This window comes from Gopherus evgoodei, chromosome 18 (assembly GCF_007399415.2).
Source record: "Gopherus evgoodei ecotype Sinaloan lineage chromosome 18, rGopEvg1_v1.p, whole genome shotgun sequence".
NCBI classification, from domain to species: domain Eukaryota; kingdom Metazoa; phylum Chordata; order Testudines; family Testudinidae; genus Gopherus; species Gopherus evgoodei.
Genome location: NC_044339.1, coordinates 15,888,006 through 15,907,564, shown reverse-complemented (window position 1 = coordinate 15,907,564; position 19,559 = coordinate 15,888,006). Strand labels below are relative to the sequence as shown.

General features: G+C 52.4%; 1 protein-coding gene across 1 annotated transcript in view; it reads right to left on the bottom strand.

Annotated features, from left to right (window-relative positions):
* The window catches only part of VWA1 (von Willebrand factor A domain containing 1), a 31,111-nt gene extending 13,752 nt beyond the window's left edge, over window positions 1-17,359 (bottom strand). The window contains exons 1-2 of the mRNA XM_030537709.1: window positions 16,867-17,359; window positions 3,125-3,688 (exon numbers count right to left, since the gene is read on the bottom strand). Of these exons, the coding sequence (XP_030393569.1) occupies window positions 3,125-3,688; window positions 16,867-16,939 (637 nt within the window). The 5' untranslated portion in view covers window positions 16,940-17,359. The remainder of the gene's footprint in view (window positions 1-3,124; window positions 3,689-16,866) is intronic.
* Between the last annotated feature and the right edge of the window lie 2,200 nt (window positions 17,360-19,559).

Sequence of the window (19,559 nt, the reverse complement as noted above, 5' to 3'; positions counted from 1 at the left end):
TTTTCGTTTCTTTTTTTTAGTTATAATGTATGAATTTTTCATCCTCAGTTTTCTAAATGTGGGCTTTTCTTTAGTGACAAAATTGCTGTGTCAATAGGAGACCATGGAAAGGGTTAATTGGCTCCTCCACACCGAGGTCTAACCAGTCTCCCCTCAGCAGAAAAACTGTCTCCAGAAAGCGACTGGAGCACCTCGTAGGGCCAGAGGAACTGGCTCCGCTTCCCAAGAAATCCTAGAATCCTAGGAGGCTTGGGCCAGGCCCCAGCTTTGCAAGCGCAGGCAACACTCGGAGCAATGGCACTGAAAAGCTGCGTGGAGGACGAGAGTTGTAGGTAAGGACGTGCGAACGAGCACAAGGCGTTCCCCTTTGCTTTGGCAAGGCTGTCTCCCTCCAGCACTGCGCACGTGGCTTTTGGCTGCCTTGGTCTCTCTCCCGGCCACTTTGCAAAGGCTGACCGTGAAAATCTAACGCACCTTCGGCCTTCCACTCTTACCAATGACTCCAGTTCCACAGCCACACTCGCAGCAAACTAGCTTGCTGCCAACATGCTAACCTTGACTAGTCTGGCCAGGATTTTCTTCCGAGGACTGTGCTAGCCAAAATTGTGCTATAGATCATTCCCCTTGGTTATCTCCTATAGGATGTTACAACACCAGCCTATGAGGTGCAAAACTCTGGGTCACAATTTCCATTGCTGGAATCCCACTAGGAACCACGTTTAATGATTATTAAGAGGGCAGCATGCCAGGTGGCCTCAGGGCAGGACTTTGATCCTTTGGTGAATGCCAGCCTCCACGGATACACGCAGCCACGTTAGGTTAGCTCTGTTCCACAGAGTAAGCGTGAAGTGAGTCGACCCTGCCAACAGTTCTATCAGCACTGGGTTTATTCTGTGCATGCCGTGGGTGCTTGTGATTATTCTCCTTTGTTTTGATGGGACAGCTTCGAGCCGCTTGACGTCTTTGAAATGTTTGTTTAAAATTTTTTTGAAAATGTTCACCGTCCATTTAGAATGAACCCACGGTAATTTACAGCCCTATTGTTGAGTTCTACAGAGTCGCTTCATGCTTTATGGCCTCCGGCTGCTTTATGAACTCAGTAATCTTCTAAGGCAAGCCGGTGTTATCCCTGTCTTACAGAGGGAGAAACTAACTCAGGGAAATTAAGTGACTTACCAAGTGTCACAGAGGGAGTCAGTGGCGGAGGTGGGATACAACTTGGAAAATCTTAGCTTGCACTAACGCATGCCTCTCAAGAGCTCACACCACCACCTAGATGTAGCCTGGACTGGTGTGTTTACATTCTAAAGAACAAATTGTTACACCAGGCTTACTGGGCAGCCAGGTAATCTTTTTGGCTGGAATTTACTAGGGTGCCTCAGAGAAATAGGCACTAATATTCCCTTATGTTTCAAAGGGATTTGGGCACCTACCTCTTGAAAATCCTAACCTTTATTTTCTACAGCTAAACCTCCTGCTCTGCTCCGAGTTCCCTGGGTAACCATTAACCCGTGGAGACAGAAGGATAGTTCTTGAGTTTGGTGCATTTTCCTGCCTGTCTTGACTTGCAAGGGAAGCCAGTAATGATGCCAGTGATGATTCATTTCCAAATCTGGGGGGGGTTCAAAGGAATTCAGACAACTCGTGTCTGAGTTCCCCTCTCTTCTCCACCACCCAGCAAATCATTACGACGCGAACACAGCTAACTGCCCCCAGCCCGCAGAAGGGAACAGACCCTGGCTTGTTTCTGTTGTAGCGTGCAAGGAGATGTTACAGCTGCAAGACCTTGTGGGATTGTCCCCAAAGGGAAGACAAGAATTTGTCCCCACTCTACCCCCAACCTCCTCAAGGCCTGGGGTCATTCCTGGACAAGCAAGATCAATGCCGCAGCTGTCCTGGGTCAATAGGAGGTCTCCCCATCAACCCACACTACAGTCCTGACCTCTGCTAGCAAAGGATGGGGAAGCCAATCTACCCCACACAGCAGCGATGCAATGTCTAGGGGAATTCGTACCCTGCCAGCTCCTGAGAGCAGGGGCCTTCTTATCTTCAAAGCACGGAGCACTAGGGTCAGATTTTCAAAGGTATTAGGCACCTAATGATGCAGACCTGCACCTGGCAGGATTTCTACGAGCACAGAAGCAGGTTAAGCTCCTAACTGCTGTTGGTTTAGTGCCTAGCCAGTTTAGGCACTTTAGAAAATCCCCCTCAGCCCTGTGAAAGTAGAATGAAATATATTGTAAAAATAAGAATGGATTAAAGAAATGTTGTATGCACCTTTAAGCAGAAATAAGAAATGTTGAAATACAGGTACCAGGAAAAGAAACATTAGGCATAAACAAGGGTGCTAATGGCGAAACATTAACAGAAGATCGGTAATAGCAAGGAAATAAGCTATGCCTGCCTAGCCCAGGTAAACTTATCAGATTCTGCTTCCTTTGTTATCTTGTTAAGTGCTCGCCCTTTTATCTGTATAAATAAGATAGTTTGTGTCTTGCATGGGGCTCACATTAGCTGGGTGTTATTAGCCGAGCGCTGTGCTAATAAAACAGAGTGGGCTGACAAACTGAGTCCTGAGTCTAACTTTGACAGCCCCTAGCTGAACAGTTAGGCACCTAAATTCCTTTGAGAATCTGGCCTTTGTCATGGCAACCCACTCGGCGTGGCGCTAGTGGAGGCTGGACCTCATGTCGAGGTTGAGGAGCCTGTTACAGCCTCGACCAGCAGAGCTGGTTCTTTTACCTCAGGCAGCAGAGCCTCCTGCTTTATGACACGGACCCCCAGATTCAATCTCTTCTGCGGCTGCTGAGCCCACTTGGGGGGCAGCGTGCCATCACCCCATAGCAAACATCTGCGTAGGCGGCAGTGCCAGCGAGCAAGGGTGAGATACCAGCTGACCTCGACTTTCACTCCTCCCCAGAACTGAGCATTCTAAGAGGTGCCGCAAGGTCCGGCCACGTGCTGCGATTCAGTAAAATGGGCTTAGCCTAGTGGTCCACAGAAGTACCTGAACTCTAGGGTGCTTCCCCAAACTGAGGAACTGGCTGGCGTTCACCCATTCCCCCACCCCAAAGGGGCATTGCTAACTAGAACAGCTCTCCCCAGGCCGGCCAGTGAATGGTACCTATGATGGCGTCCCTCAGCTCCTTGGTGATGATGGGCAGGTCATCCACGTCCACAAAGTACAAGTGCTTCTCAGGAGGCTGGCTGGCAGCTGCCGAAAGCTCCAGGTAGTTCCCCCGCCCGGTGCTGATGATGAAGACCGTGACCCCCATGTCCTTCAGCAGCTGCATGGGCTGGGAGATGTCATCAGTAGAGAAGCCATCCGTCACCCACACCAGCACCTTGGGCACCTCCACCCGGGCGCCAGCTTCATCCGTGAAGAACTTCTCCTTGGCGAAGGAGAGGGCTTTGCCCGTGTTGGTGTCCCCCATCAGCTGCTGCATGTCCCGGATGGCCTGTTGCACCGCCCCACTGGACAAGTACCGGTCGAAGGGGAACTCTATGGTGGGCACAGTGCTGATGTGGATGATGCTGGTCTGGACGTCACTGGGGCCGAAGGTAAAGGGTCGCAGGAGGCCCCTGATGAATTCCTTGACCCTAGAGAACTCGTAGAAGGAGACACTGCCAGAGCTGTCCAGCAGGAAGAGGAGGTCCCCTTCTGAGTCTGGAATGAAGGGCTGGAGACCTGGCAGAGAGAGAGAGACAGAGAGGAGGTTATTGAGATAGTGTGACCCAGTCCAACCTTTGCCACAGGAGTCTGGTAGCAGTGAATTTGCTCATCTTCAGTCAGATCCTGAGGTCCATATGCAGGCACTCCAATGGGAATCTGCCAGAGTAAGGACCTCAGGGTTGGCCCCTTGTTTCTATGTTTTCTGACTTAGCATAAAGACTCCTGGGTTCTACTCCAGGCCCTGCCACTGTCTCTCAGTGCCAGCCTGGGCAAGTCACGTCAGCTCTCTGCACCTCCCTTTCCCTGCCTGCACAGCAGCATTCGTTGTACTGATCTGCCTCATCCGCTGGGTGTGGAGCTTAATTTCTGCAGAGCAGTTTGAGAGTCTGAGATGAGTGTGAAGCAGGGAGACACAGACATAGACAAAGGCTTGTTCCTTTAATATGGCCACAGACTCCATGTAGTGACAACTTAAGAACAGGTTTCAGAGGGGTAGCCGTGTTAGTCTGTATCAGCAAAAACAAGGATGAGTTCTTGTGGCACCTTAGAGACTAGCAAATTGGGCCCAAATAAATGTGTTAGTCTCTAAGGTGCCACAAGGACTCCTCATTGTTTTAATGTAAGAACAGAATTTGGTTCTCTAAAGACCTTTCTAATGGAGACATTTGGAAGCACTTAACCCAGAAATGGGAGTGCATGGAAGGGTCTCATTCCAAAGCCTGTTGAAGTCAACAGCTTTGGCTGTTTGGACTCACTGTGTGATGAAGGCTGGGGAGAGAGGAGTTTGCATGATCACAAACGGGAGGGGAGGTTTTCGTGAGACAATTCCTCCTGTAAACCTGGCTCACACCTGAGATAAGTCTGAGGGCCCCGGTGCTGCATGCACAGCCCCCCTCCCCCCCCCCGGTACTACATGCACAGCGTAGGAGGTTATGTTTGGACCATCACTGCAAGCGGAAGTGCGGCTCCACAGCCTGCGAAGAGCTGTGCTATAGCACCGCTCCTGGGACCCATGCCTTCCGCAGAAGGGTTAAAATCAAGCAGGCAGCTGCTGTAAACTGGATCTTGGGTCACCCAAACAGCGAGCGAATCCCAGCGCTGCCGAGCACCTCTCACCCTCCCGCTCTTGGCAAAAGCCCGTGTGGCACTGAGTCAGGCCCGGCCTCTGCGAGCACCGTCCTTCTACGGGCATGTTCTGCATGCTTCCAGGACAGTAATCAGCCAGTGGCGGCAAGAGTCAGGATGCAGAGCACAGCTCCGGTGGCCGATGAGCCAGGCAGCGGCTCGTGCTGCGTCTCTGCTCTCAGAGGCTCCTCGCCAAGTTCCTTTTAAAGTCACATTTTGCAAAGAAACACACACAAGGAGGGAGGGAGGGCAGAGAAATGATTATTCCTGGTATTACACCGGCACCTCGGAACCCCAGTGAACTAGGCACTGTGCAGACACATGGGGAGAGACTGTCCCTATGGCAAAGAGCTCACAGTATTGACGCTAGACACACACTGGATGGTAGAGGAAAGAGGCACAGGGACCCTTGTGAAAGTCCCACAGTAGGTCACTGGCAGCTCCCAGAATAGAGCCCAGCGCGGTGCCCTACCCACTGGACCACGCTGCCCCTTGCCTAACAAGAAAGGGGAGAATGCCCAACAACATTCATCTTCCTGGAAATCAGCACGGCCAGCGGGTGTACGGAGCCAAAGCTGCTGCTGACCTCCCAGAGGGAGTGAGGCGGGGATGTCAACCCAGGCCGGTGCTGCCATCCTTCTCCCAAGGGGCAGTGAGACAACAAGGAGGGCCACACGGAGACTGGGGGAGCATTCCATCCATGCCAGTCAGGAGATGGGACCTGGCCCAGTTCTGCGGCTGTGCTACAGGGGGTGCTATGGGGCTATTCCAATGGGTAAGGTAGTAAGTTTGGTTCCTCAGCTGGTAATAAGAATACCTTGCCCTTCTCAAGCACCTTCCATCCAGCGATCTCAAAGCACTTTACAGATGTGCTCACCTGCGGGACCCCATTTTACAGATGGAGGCACAGAGAGGGGCCGTGACTTACCCAGGGTCACGCCGGGCAGCAGTGGCAGAGTCAGAAGTCAAACCCAGGAGGCCTAGCTGCCGATCTTCTGATCTCTCCCTATAAAATCGATTTGTTCCCACATGCGTCTCTGTTGCACAGCACACAGGCCATTTCCTGGCCTGTTCTCACACACTGCCAGAGGCTTCTCCTGGGTGCTCAGCATTCCCAGCCGGCGCAATGTTTGGACCCCAAAGGGAGGCTCTGAAACATCCATGCCAGCCACACCTACTGTTTTAGCCTAGAGCAGAGCAAACTCCAGAACCAGAAACAAACAGCTGGGAAGAAACAGGCAGAGTCACTGCTAAGGGAACGGGACACCCAGGAGGAGGCACCTCTGACTTCCTGGGGCTGAGTTTGGCTGGAAGAAAACCAAGGACAGGTTGGAAAAAATAGAGACAATAAAGTAATGTGGTGGGAGACGCTGCCACTTCTAGATTCCCAGGAGGGGCAGCTGGATATCCAAGCTGGCTGGGGGGCTCTTGGCTTGCTTCCAAGGTTGCAGCCAGAAGCCATCCCAGGTGGGCATCAGAGCTCTGTGACCAACCCAGGTGTTAACAGCGAAATCTGCTCCTGGTGGCAGAGATGGAGGCAGGCCTCCCTTGATCACAATTCATCCTCCATCAGGTGGAGGGCCTGAATCTTTAGTTGCCCAACTGAAATAAACTCGAGTCATTTCCCAGTACCCAGAGAGCTCAACCCTCAGCAGCTGCCTAGATGCCGCCCTGGGGTTTCAGAGACAGTCCTAGGCTCTGTACCTGTTTCCTCCGTGGGGCTAAGCAGGTTTAAAATTTGGGGCTTATGGCCCTTCCCTTGACTCGCTGAACGTGTCCCTTTGCTTTGGGGTCCTTAAGACTTTCTTGCCCATTCGGAGGTTCCCACCTGCTCCTGCTCCAGCAGTCCTGTTTCTGATCGGCTCCACTAAGGCCAGGGCAGCTCTGCAGCAGGAGCACTAGTGTAGCCCGGATGCTGGCGTTTTAACGGCTGCGTCTCACCCTTCTCAGGCTGGTGGGCAGGACACAATGGGAGGGACGCCAGCGCTTTGGCCTCATTATTGCACACACTGCTGATAACCCCTGTGGAGTGGCGCCGGAGGACAGCTGGTGTTTAAGGCCACTGCAGACAGGAGCTGGGGTTTTCAGAAGCCAGCAGGATGTGCGCTCCTAATGCACAGTCCCGCTCTGTCAGCCTGGAATACACACCGGCCAACTCTGCCAGAGAACCAGGCTGGAGCGTGCTGCTCTGGAGACTCCAGGAGGCACCGTACAGACTCTCGCAGGCTTCTAGACTTTAGAGGTGGGTCTGAACCTCAAAGCTCACCTGAACTTCAGGGACATTCCTATCTGGAGCCAACCTTTGTGGCTTGAGCGCTAGGCGTATTTATTTTTTGCTTGTTACAAAGAGCCAATCAGGGCCATGAGCTGCATTTGGTTGCACTTGGTCAAAGCTCAGCTCCGACAAAGAGCCACCGCCACCGCTGTGTCACCTTAGGTAGGAGCTCATCAGATCTTCCACACTGAATAGGGTGGGGACTGGTCAGCACTTGGATGCCCTCCTCCCCCATGCAAAGGTGGGTTGTAAGAGGTACTGATGGTTCAGTAGGTGACACTTTCCTGCTGGGTCAGTTCTGAGCACAGTGGGCCAGCATTGTGTTGGGAGGCATCTTCCAGAGGAGACACACAATCCAGATCCAGATCATTCATAGCTGTTAATGAACCCATGGAAACTGCTGGTGAAACTTGGGATGTCCTCCTAAAAGAGCAAGGATCCTGCAGGAGTCTCTCGTAACGATGCCCGAGCCTCACATTAACCCACAACTGACTAAATCTCCCATCAGCCATGCGTGATCCTCGTATCGTCAGTTCCCGCACAGTCCCATCCAAGTGACCTAAATTCCCCTGATGATTTCAGCGACGCCAGTTGTTAGTCACATCTCCCAAAGACTGCTGTGTGATCCCGCTGCATTCTCCCCCCAAAAGGGGTCTACATTTCAGTGACTGGGGGGTGAGCCCTGGATAAACTGCCCACAGCTCTGGGAGATCCTCCAAGAAGAAAGGTCGCATTATTGCTCTTCACAGCTTAGTTAAACAGAGCACTCAGGGGAAGCGGAGGAGGACAGAGAATATGATGGAGAATCTGCTGTGATAGCAGCATTTCTCTCTGGCTTATTTGTTCGTGGCTGCGGGGCTGGGCTCAGAACTTAATAAATTCTTCAGACCCTTATTACAAAAAACGCTGTCTGCGCTGCATGAATCCTTAGGGGGCTGGAACACCAAGCGGTGGAAGATGGACTGAAAATGCTTCCGCTGGGCAGTGTGAACTGCAGTGTGCTAGTCTTGCTTCTCTGAACACCTGGGCCCTCAGCTGACTGCAGCTCAGAAGAGAAATGTGGCTAGAAACCACAATCCATTCCCTAGCAGTATTGTCCAGCCCAAGAGTTCAAACAACCACAAGATTGGCTTAGTGATCTGGAAATGTTTTTAAAGTAAGAAGGTTTCAGGTCTTTTTATCATCTTTCTGGGTTTTGAGCCTTGGTATGGAGTGTGTGTGTGTGTGTGTGTGTGTGTGTGTGTGTGTGTGTGTGTGTGTGTGTGTGTGTGTGTGTGTGTGTGTGTCTCAGATTTTCCAGCGCTTCCTCCCCCCTTTTCCACAAATGAAAGCTGAGATTCTCATGTAATCACAGGACTCTGGGAGCTGGAGCTTCAACCCCCCCATCAGATATCGCAAGGTTTGTGAGGAAATCACAATGGCTGGCAATGCTGAATAGGGTATTGTTCGACAAGACTGGCAGCCTGCCCGTTACGGAGACCAATGACTGGAATCGTGGGGCTCTGCATGGCAAAGATGAGGGGCATTGGAAAAACAGCCCTGGAAGAGCAGGGCAGAGCAAGGCAGGGGGCATTGCCAGATCTGCGTGGGGAACCCAGGGCAGGCTGCAGGGCAGGGTTGAGAGGCATTGGCAGAGCAACGCATGTGGGTCCGGGACTGGAATGGGAGCGGGTGCTGGGGGACAGGAATGAGAGACATGGGGCCAGGAATAGAAAAGCAGGAAGGGCTTTGAGGTGGGAGTGGAGGAAGGGAACAGGCTCAGGCCAGCCCCCTAGGGCCTTTCCCCCTGCTTTGACAGCCCAGAAAAGAGGTCACGCCAGAGGAGAACGGGAAGGGAAAGCTGCCCAGAGGGGAATCCGTTCCCACTAGGTGGGCAAGAGGGCAACTACTCAACTGCATGTCATAGACCCCCTACACTGCTGACAGCTAATGGAGATTCTCCTTCAGTCCAGTGGCAGGGGGTGCTTTGGAAACAGAAGGGTCTATATTCTACCCCATCAAATTCCAAGTGGCCATGCTGCACGCGAGGTGGAAATGCTAGTGTGTTGTCCCAAATGTAAGTGCACCACTGGGGGAAAACCTGTGGGGAGCAGGCCACATGTCCTTATTGGCCTTTCCCAACTTGAACATCTAGGATGTTTCTAAAGCTCTTTGGAGAGTTCAGTCTGGTTTAGCATCTCGGGGATACAAACTCATCCCTGTGCACCCCTTCGCTCCGAGGCCGGCTGGCTCAGGACCAGGACCCTTGTCTGGATATAGGGTTCTCCTGCTAGGTGCCTTCACTTTACTGTTGATCCTCGGCGTAGGTTAGATCTGGGCCCATCCTGTGGTGGCAGGGGGTTTCTCAGAGTGCGTGTGTGTTTCAGGGCGTGTGTAGCAGGGGTGCAGAGTGTGTCAAGGGTGTTGGGGGCAGCCGTGCGTGTCAGGCATGTGAGTTGGGGCTGGTATTTGGCAGGGGGCCCGTATGGGTCAGGCATGTGCGTTGGGGCCGGTATTTGGCAGGAGGCCCGTGTGTGTCGGCACGAGCGTTTCGGGAACATCAGAACACGTGAGCACGGGGGCAGGAGGACTGCATTGCTCTGGGTAAATGTACAGGATGGCGGGAAGCGTGTGTGGGATTGTGTTCGTTGGCTCTTCAATCTAGACATCTGCAGCTGAAAATCCCGAAGGCAACATGCCCTGAAGTCACCAGAGCCCCACAATGACTCTCCCCGCCTGCTGTTTGCATGTATTCCCTGGAAGCAGCACCCGGTTCCTGAGGCCAGTGGCTGACTAGCCCATGAACCTGTCTTGGGTCTGATGTGTGGGATGATGGGATGATGTAGCCGTTCCAGTATACTATGACCCGGCAGCAGAAGACACGTGAATCCCCCTCATTACAATCCCACCCGACAAGGGACAACGTTGAAGTCAGAGGGTGCCAACTATGTGGGAGATGCCCAGAAGAGGTGCTCACAGAGCTTACGTTCATCACAGCCACCTCGGCCTGACTCAGCCTGGTGCAGAAACACACTCACTGGCCCTGCAGAATTACAGACCCGTTTGCAGAACAAACCACAACACAGAGTCCGTTTCAGTGACACTTGAACCCATGTTTAATGTCAAGAGTTGGGGGCAGACCTGCAGCAGGGAATAATTCATTGTAAAACCTAACTCTGACACAGCACTTCCCATCCAGAGAGCTCAAAGCGCTCCACAGATGGGGTAAGCGTTACTGTCTCCATTTTACAGATGGGCAAACTGAGGCAGGGACTTTCCTGAGGTCACTCATCAAGTCAAGGGATAGAACCCAGGTCTCTCAAGGCCAAGTGTCAAGCCTTCAGCTCACTGAGCCACACTGCCGGACAGCCACATGAGTGTCTACAGTAGGCACGGGACCAACAAATGGCACAGAGGGGTCTGCTATTTATTCACAAAACTGGCACAGCCTGGGCAGTGGCAGCACGAGCGTCAATCCTGGCCTCAGCTCGGGGGTGGAAATCTACTCTCCACGGCCCATTGAGTCCTTGGCCTCTCCGCTGAGTCTGCCAACAAGGCTGCAGCCAATAGGGGTTCTGGAGAAAGAGACATTTCGACCCACCAGAGAAGAGACTTTCCTACAATACCAGATTCAGACCGGTGACGTACAGGGCGATATATACACCCTGACCACTAACTTCAGCCCATTCGGTCAGAGGGTTCCACACTGGCTGGTTGACGTGTTTGGATTCCTGCAGCAAGTCACTCCGCTCATGCTGCCACTGCCCTGTGCTTTCCCCTGCTGGGTCACACACGCTGCTGTACACCCAAGTCAGACGGCAGGGCCAGCTGCTTGGCTGGCAGGCCAGGGCGAGAGCACTTGGCAGCACAGTTGCCATCTCCTGGAGTGATGTCATCTGTTTCCCTGTCTCTTCTCCTACCCCCATCTGCCAGAGGGGTATCACTTACTTTTCTGAATGTTACAACAAGCAGCTGCAATGGCTCCTGGCCCTGGCAGGGTCTGGATGGCCTGGGGCTGGAGGTGGCCCAAGGAGTCTGCTCATCAGTGGTAAACAAGATCAATGTGCCCTTGAATGCCCTGGGCAAAGCAAGGCATGCCCCACGAGGAACAAGGCTCCCATAAAAACCCAGCCCTGCCAGCGTTACTGAGTCACTCAGCAGTCAAGAAGGGCACTGACCAAAAAACCCACAGCGCAGCCACTCCCAAGAGGAAACTATCAAAGGAGGGATGTGAACCAGCATCCTGCCAGACCTCAGATGATGCCACCACCCACTGAAAGGCTAGAGAGAGCCATCATGCTGCGCTGGAAATGGGCATGTTGATTGTCTGGCACTCCAGGAAGTACCACATCTTCCAGACAGAACTTCCCGGAAGGTGGTTAGATTTGATTGGTTGGAGAACCTGTGCAAGGAGGCAGGCGTATATTTTGCAGCTATTTATGGGTACCGCAGAATGGCTGATTCCCTCCCCTCTAGGGCTGAGATATGCAGGTTTGCTCCTTTATAAAAAAACAAACAAACAATAACTACAGCTATCTCAGGGTCAGCGTCCCCGACACTTAACCCCAATCAAATATAAATAAATTGCTCCCCCCCCCCCGGAATCTCTCTCTTCACAGTTGGCACTAGAACTGGATGGCAAAGCGTGGGACAGGAGCACTAGAGCTGGATGGCAAAGCGTGGGACAGGAGCGCAACACGCTACAAGGCTCTCCCCTTTGTATTTTTGTTTTTTAACGTCCTTGTAATTGTACCAGTTCTTCCCTCCCTTTCATCCTCCACATTTCGTCAGTGGTGGAAGGGGACCCCGAGCAGTTCAAATCGCTGGTTAATCCTGTGGTGCTTTGCAATCAGCCCCTGCTCCAAGCAACACTGAAATGTGATTAATCCTCAAAGCTTAGTTGGAAAACTGAGATTTCTCACCTCCAGCAGGATCTTTAAGACAAGGAACCTGCCTCAGTGTCATTGACCCAGCCTAGGCCAGCGACAAACATACACAGGCCTAGCTAGGGCGGGTGGGGTTGGGTTGCTTTATTAAACCCATCTCAGGTCTCTTGGCAACTGGTAAAGAGACTTCCTTAAAACGTGCTTTGTGGAACTAGCTCCAGCCTTGGGACAGGAGACCCTGTTCCACTGCTGGGCTCAGAGCTCTGCAGCACTGTCTGCTCTACCACTGCAGCAGCTCGGCTGATGCACCTCTTACCCCTTATTCTGAGGCACAAAAATCGCCTCACCTGGGGACTAACTGTGGGAAACTCATGTCACTGGTGACCCCAGGCTGGCCTGGAACCCAGGTCTTTGGAAACAAAAGGCAGAGCCACGCAGCCCCGCTCTCCCACTCGCAGACCTTTTTGTATTGTAACGTGCACGCCAGCCAAGCGAGGTGCGGGCTCTGCAACTGGCAGCAATCAGTGTGGAGATCACAAAGCTGTCACGGGACCATCGAGTTGCTTGGCGTTAGCTGGGAGAACATAGCTGGCCAAAGCTTTCCTCCTACCTGAATTGAGATACCAGAGGACGATGCTGGCCCAGACTCCCCTCCCTTGTAGCGGTGTCACCCTATGCACGGTGTGCTGCTTGATTTATATGGGACTCAGAACTGGTAAGAAGAACGGCGCGAACTCAGGAGCCAAGAGACATCAGTCACCAGTCTCTTAATTGTGCCTTAAAACCTCCAGCCCTGCCACTCCCTCCATCCTCAACTGTTTTGCCCTAAGGGGAAAAACCCAGCACCCTCAGAAACAGATCTGGAGTTTGGTTGCTGAAGAAAGCAGGCTCTGTTCTCAGTGCTGCCCCCGTCCGAACAGATGGGAGGAGATGGACTCACCCTAGGGCAAAAGCATTAGTCTCCCAAGAGGGGATCTTTACCATCAACCCAACCCTGGGGATGTTACTCTGGAGTGCCAGGCAGATTAGAGACAGGAGAGGCTGTACTACAAACGAAAGGGACCACACTGCTTGGGAGATGGAGGGCGTAGGGGATAAAACAGCTCTCTCCAAACGAGGGATGCTCACACAACCAAGAGACCAAAGCTGTTCTGCAGGGTAAGCCAGGGGCAGTCAGTGTGCACCAAATATAAGCTACAGATTGAGAAATAGCTCTTCAGGTTTCAGCCAAGCTACTTTTAAGGCTACAGCAGTGTTGCCACATCTCATGGTTGTCTTGTGATACTTGGTGCTTTGCACAAAGCCCCAGCTCCCGGAGTTCTGTGATTAGGAGAGAATCTCAGCTTCCACTAATAAATAAATAAGTTTCTAGCCCTCGTGGAAGTGGAGATGAGCTTGACAATGTGACCCAAGTGCACCCTGCCTGACTGGGGTTTCTCTGCACTGCGCAGTTCTTTGCTTAGGCTGAATGAGCAGGTGGGACACTGTCCAAAGTGTGCATGGAAGGACAGTGGCCTCCTGGGCTAGCTGCTGCATAGGTTGGGCTGGTGACCTCCATTCCCCTTCTCATCCCCTGTGCAGTGCCCAGCACTCAGACTTCGGGGGTTAAACGGCATCCACAATACACCTCACGTCTCCAGTACTGCCCTCGCATGCCCCCAGAGCTAGCTGCGTAAGATGGCCAGGTCTCTTTCCAAAGAAGAAGCCCCACTTCGCTGTGTCTAGGCAATAATCTTACATGCTCCCACCACAACACAGAGGGTGAAGCGAGCAAGGCTGGCGGCAGCAGCAGCTCTCAACCTCATGGTTTTCAATTAGCTACTCTCCTCCAGGAGTTTGTGCTAAAATTGCTGCTAAACCCCAGGTTCAACCTGCCTTCACCTGCTGTTTCCTGTCTTCACACTCACCAACGGATCTGTATTTTCAGGGCAGCATAACTGCCGGAAGATAGACAGTAATCTGTCCATCCAAAGGCCCGGCTCAACCATACCTTGTACTGGTGTCAATCACACAGTGCAGCTGCAAAATGCAACCCCTGCTGCTCCACAAGGGTTTTGCATGGGAGTAAATGAAGGCACAGGATATAGGACAGTGATGAATTGGGCTGTAAATGTTCTCTTTTCTATGGGCTGGATTTTGATTTCTGCTGGTGTAAATCTAGAATGACCAGCTAATACTGATCTCAATTACACCCATATAAACCCAGAATAATGAGGGGTGGAACTCTAGATTGGCACCAGGTGGGTGGGGCTGAGATAATCTGGTCCTAAGCATGCTGCAGGTCATGCACCCCACTGTCTTAGAGGCAGCTCTCCGATAAGGATGGCTATTGAATTAATGCACTGACCAGTCATTCCTGGGAGCTCAGAAATGCCACTGGCCACCCAGTAACATCCCTGCACTGTTTGCTGCAATTAACCGTGAAGCCACAAGAGTGTTAAGTGTGAGCACCAGGAACAGCCAGGGATGTGTGGGGGACTGATTTTCTGCCTGCCAATCCAGCCCACCCCACCCCATCTATTGGGTGTCTGGGAAGTGGGCAGGCAAAGCCCGCCCACTGCTAAAGGATCCTCCCCCAGCCTAAGGGGAGGAACCACAGGGCCACAGAACCCACTGAGTGCGGGGGACAACTAATAAAAGAACAGGGACAGGAGTGAGGTCAAAGGGTCAGAAGGAGGGAACCTAACGGGGACACCGAGCAGAGAACCCCGGACAGCGCCCACTGCTCCTCGAAGGCGTCAAGGGAGCCAGTGGACGCCGCCCAGAGGAACTCCGCCCGGATGCGTGATCGGACCATGGAGCGGAAGCAAGCCCCACAGTCACCGGAGTCTCCGTCGGCCAACCTCCCCTCCCTGGTCGCGTGGATGGCCTTTTTCGCCAGGGCGAGCAGGAGGTTGACCAGGAGGTCCCGGGACTTCGTGGGGCCACGGATAGGGAGTGCATACAGAAGGAGGTGAGGGGAAAAGTGTAACCAAAAACGCAAGAGGATGGCTGTGAGGAGCCGGTGTAGGGGCTGCAACCTGGCGCACTCTAAGTACACGTGCGCCAGGGTCTCCCTCACGCCACAGAAGGGGCAGGTGTCCGGGACAGGGGTAAACCGCGCCAAGTACACGCCCGTGCTCACGGCCCCATGGAGGAGCCGCCCACCCCACCCCATGCTGGTAAATCAAACTAAGCCACGCAGGACAGCCCATCCAACACACAACTAGATGGTTTTCTCCAGAGCACTTTATGCAAAACTTTAGAGGCACCTCTGCTGGGAGCCATAAAACACTGAAGAGTGAAGCAGTTGGATTTTGGAAAATAATCTCAGACCAGCAGTTGCATTTCGTCGCAGAGTTGTAAAACTAAAGCAAAGAAACCGAGATTGCAACTTGTATAACTTTGCTTCTCGTGTCAGCCACATCTGTTTTATAATGCTAGGCTTGCCCTGTTTTAAATTTCCTCTTCAAAGCAAGGTCTCTCTCTTAGGCCAGGCTAGACAAGTGCCATGTACGATATCAGGGCTGGTTAAATGAATAAGAATAATCATTTCTGCTTGTGTAGGCATCAGCAAGTCCTGGCCCAGCACCAGGAGCAATAATGCCTGCCTGGGCATAGGAATCTAGCTTGGTAAATGAAGTCACTTGGGCCAGACTCCAGCCCTCTTCCACTGAGCAGTGCTTTCCTCTGCCAGGAGTCCCACTGCAGCCAGCAGCAAGGTCCTGCTTAGCTTGAGTAAAGGTAGCAGAATCTGCCCCTGAAGGCTTCTAACTAGAGCTGGTCAGGAATTTTTAGACGTCGCTTTTTTGAGGGGGAGGGGGTCACAAGTTGCCAATTCCTCAAAATTGTAACACGTTTGTGGGCAAGGGTCGGTCCTGACAAATCTCTCATTTTAAAAACATTTCAAAAAGTTTCAACAGTAACATTTTTCATTTAAAGAAAAACATCTCAATCATGTGGGTTCAAAATGCCTTTTTCCCCGAAATAAGCTAGTTCTTGTAATATGTATCTATTAAACAAATACATACATAAAAGAGTCTCACAAAAAACATTTCACAACCATCACCATGAAATGTGTGGATGGAGCCAAACTGTTTATTTTCCAGATTGTCGGTTTGCAAAGACGTTCACAAGTTTCATCTTTTGTTCTGATTTGGGACGGGAACTTTTTGGATTCAAGAACTTTTCCCCAGGACGGGAAAACTGTTGCCTACTCAGCGCTCCTTCAATCCCCCAGCAGGAGAGGCTGAGAATCTGTTCCCCAGATTGTCCATCTCCTTCACACAGCCCTCCATGCCGCAGGTCTGGATGCTTTCCTACCACCCCCGGGAAATCCACCTGCAGCTACTGTTACTCTAACTTTCAAAGCCTAGAATTTGTTCCACCTATAAACAAATGAAGAATTAACCAGACGCTGCAGACTTAAACCCCACTCTGTCTGAAAACTTTTTTTATTCGTTACCGTCTCAAGTGACAAGTTACTCTAGACATCCCACCCACCCCCTGATTTTCCACGTTCTTTACTTTGTGCTTGTGACAGCAGATAACGTGTTGTCGGTTTCACTGCCCGTTTCCCTGTTGTTTGCACTGGGTCTCTCCCACAACACATGGGCAGAGGGAAAATATTTAAAAGGTGGGAGAGGAGAGTATATAGTTGTAAAACCTCAATCATTAGCAGGCGCAGCTGTAGCACCGGCAGTTCCTTTTTAAATTTAAGATTTCTGCAATACAGAACCAGGCACCTCTTTCCTTCGGACCGGGCTGAGATCTGCCATCGCACGTTGTTTGCTGCAATGAACAAGACCACAGCCAAGTTTGCTCCCTGCCGGGGCGGTTTCAGGGGGTTCACTCCCCCCTGCCCCCTTTAATAACTCGACTGCATAACGCCCGGATGGCGTTTGCAGGGTCAACAGCCCTGACTCAGCCCCGCATTTCCAGGCACTCACCTTTCCGAGGTAGACTCTGCTCCAGCGCAACTTGCAGCCACAGAGCGAGCTGAAGCGCCGTCCTGGCAAACATGGCAAAACTACCTCCGGTCCCGCAGCTTGGCGCTCTGAAGGCAGATGAGCGGCTGGAGCTCAGTCATATTCCGGGGCAGGGTCCCGCAGCCCCCCGAGCCTGGCCGCTGGCGCCGGGAGATCAGAGCCCGCGGTCCGGAGAGTTTTTGCTGCGCTCTTGCGGACTCCGGCTCGGGAAGATACGTCCCCTCCCTTCCCAAGTCATGAATCCTCCCCCCGACAGGAGTGGCTGGAGGAGCAGCCCATGCAACTCCCCACCGGAGCTGGGCTGATTTCACAGCCCGGGGCTCCAGCCCAGCTGCGCTGGAGAAAAGCCGAGACTGGGCGCCCCTCTCCCGTGAGCTGGCCCGGAGGGAGAAGGGGAAATGCCCCCTCCCCGTGCACACTCTCACCGGTGATACTGGGTAGCTGCACGAGGAGGATTCCACCAGGTCTTAGTGCTACTCTGGTCTGCCCCTAAACTGAGCAGGAGCCCAAGGCCCAGCACTCCCAGGCTCACTTCCCAGCTGTGCCCAGGAACCATCCCTGGACCTGGCATGCCCAAGTGCAGTGGAAAAACAGCCACCTCTGGGGTGGAGGGTGGCAGCCAGGTGGGCGGTGCGCCAGGCTGTGCTGCCCATTGTGGCTGGTCCAGGTGACAGCTGCTACATAGGCACGTCTGAGCCTCCACCTAGCAATGCATGTGGGTACCTGTTTAAAGTTAAGCAGGAGTTTAAATACTTTGCTGGAGGGTTTCTCCTTTAACTCATGTAGCAAGGGACATGAACCAAAGATCTCAGGTTGGATCCACAGCAGTGACTGCAGAGCCTAATATATGCAGCCTCCTTTTGTCCTACTGGAAGGAAGAAGAATTTTGGTCCCCAGCACTGGGATGGGACTCAGGAGATCTGGGTTGAATTTCTGGCTCTTCCACAGATTCCCTTTGTGACCTTGGGCAAGTCATATCATCTATATTCCTTTGTATCCATATTGTTTAGTTAGACTATAATCTCTTTGGGGGAGGGACTTTCTCTTATTACGTCTATGTGCGGAACCAGGCACAGTGGGACCCTGACCTCATGTGCAGCCCTCGGTGCCACTGGACCACAATAATAGTGAGAACCACTCCATGCCTCTCCTGTGGTTTGTCCTTTTGCAATGGGATGACACATTTTTCAATGCAATCAAAATGTATTGGGATGCAAAGAGATTGGAGTGCTCATTAAAATAAAATTCCCCCGGGCTCAGAGGGTGAAAAGCACAGGGCATCTGCTACTGCAGACCTGAGCCAAAAAAAGTTACTAATGGAGGAAAAAGTGGAAAATCACACTTGATCGCTAAAGAGCAGTCTATTGTCCTTCCATTTTATAAGGGGAGTAACTGGAATGACAGAGGACAAAAAATAGCAAAAGAGGAAACTTTCAAAGCTGGGGGCGGGGGAAGGATTTCTGAAAGTTGTGAGCAAAGTTTCTCCCAAACTGATTTTGTGTCTCCCCTCCGGGGAATCTCAGGAACAACAGTTACAAGCTGTGCAGGGTGGGAAGAAATTTGGATGCAAATATCCCAGTGAAATGGAAAGGTAGGAGGGCTCTAGCAAATTAGGGCCAGTGAGGAGACATGTGGCATCAAGCAGCCGGTTTTAACTTCTGGGCTTTGTGGGGCAAATGTGACCCCACCCTGGGCACGCCATTGCAATGCTACAAAAGGACGAGCTTGGTACCGAACTGCAGAGTGGGAGAGTTTTGTATCCAGGCTGTCTGATGCTCTGTCACTCATCCATCCGGTAACACGATATGAATGAGTCAGTCTCACGCCCTGATTGATTCACACGGGCAGGAATAATCATTATCCCAGAGCCTGGTGAATGGGAAGGCTCCAAAACAGCTGCTCTCGCTCCAACCATCTGGAATTTGTAAGGCCCTGCCCCTGGGGGTGGCAGCTGAACCCTGCTGGGGGGAATCCTGGCCAAACGGGGTTGCTGCTAGCTGGTTTCCCTGGCCGACGTGGGCAGGGATGTTTGGATAAAGGCTGAAGGGCTGATTCCCAGGTTAGAAATTGTGGGCCTTAGCCAATACCCAGTGAAGTCTGTGTCAGTCTTTCCACTGACTCCATCAGCATGGTGTAGAGCTAACCCAGGACAGCAAGTGCCTATAACTCCCATGGAAGCCAGTGGGAGCGGACGGTGCTCAGCACGTCTGACAAGGAGCCCATCAGTCTGTCGCACAGTTTCGGGTGGGGAAGCCTGTCACTACGGGGGGCTGGGGAAATTTGAGGGTGTTTCTCACTCAGAGAAATCAATGGGGTTTGGTACCTAAGGTGATTGTTCAAGGTAGCCAGGGCAGAGTCTATGCAAGCCAGCGGGTGCTGGAGGCCTCTGAGCAGGTATGTGCTAGGACTGGCCCTGGGTTTATCAGTTTGGCCACTCCATTTCCAGCACTGTGGTTCCCAGCACTCAGCCACGCAGGATCAGAGCCAGCCCTGAGTTCAAGGAGAGGGATCATTTCCTTCCATCACTCGCTCCCCAAGCAAGACTGCCCATGGAGCTGGTCTTCATTCTGGAGTCATTTCCTTTTGAGGCAAAATGATCAGTGCAGTGACACTCGGCCCTGCACCACCCCAGCCTGCAAAGGTTTCAGCCTGTA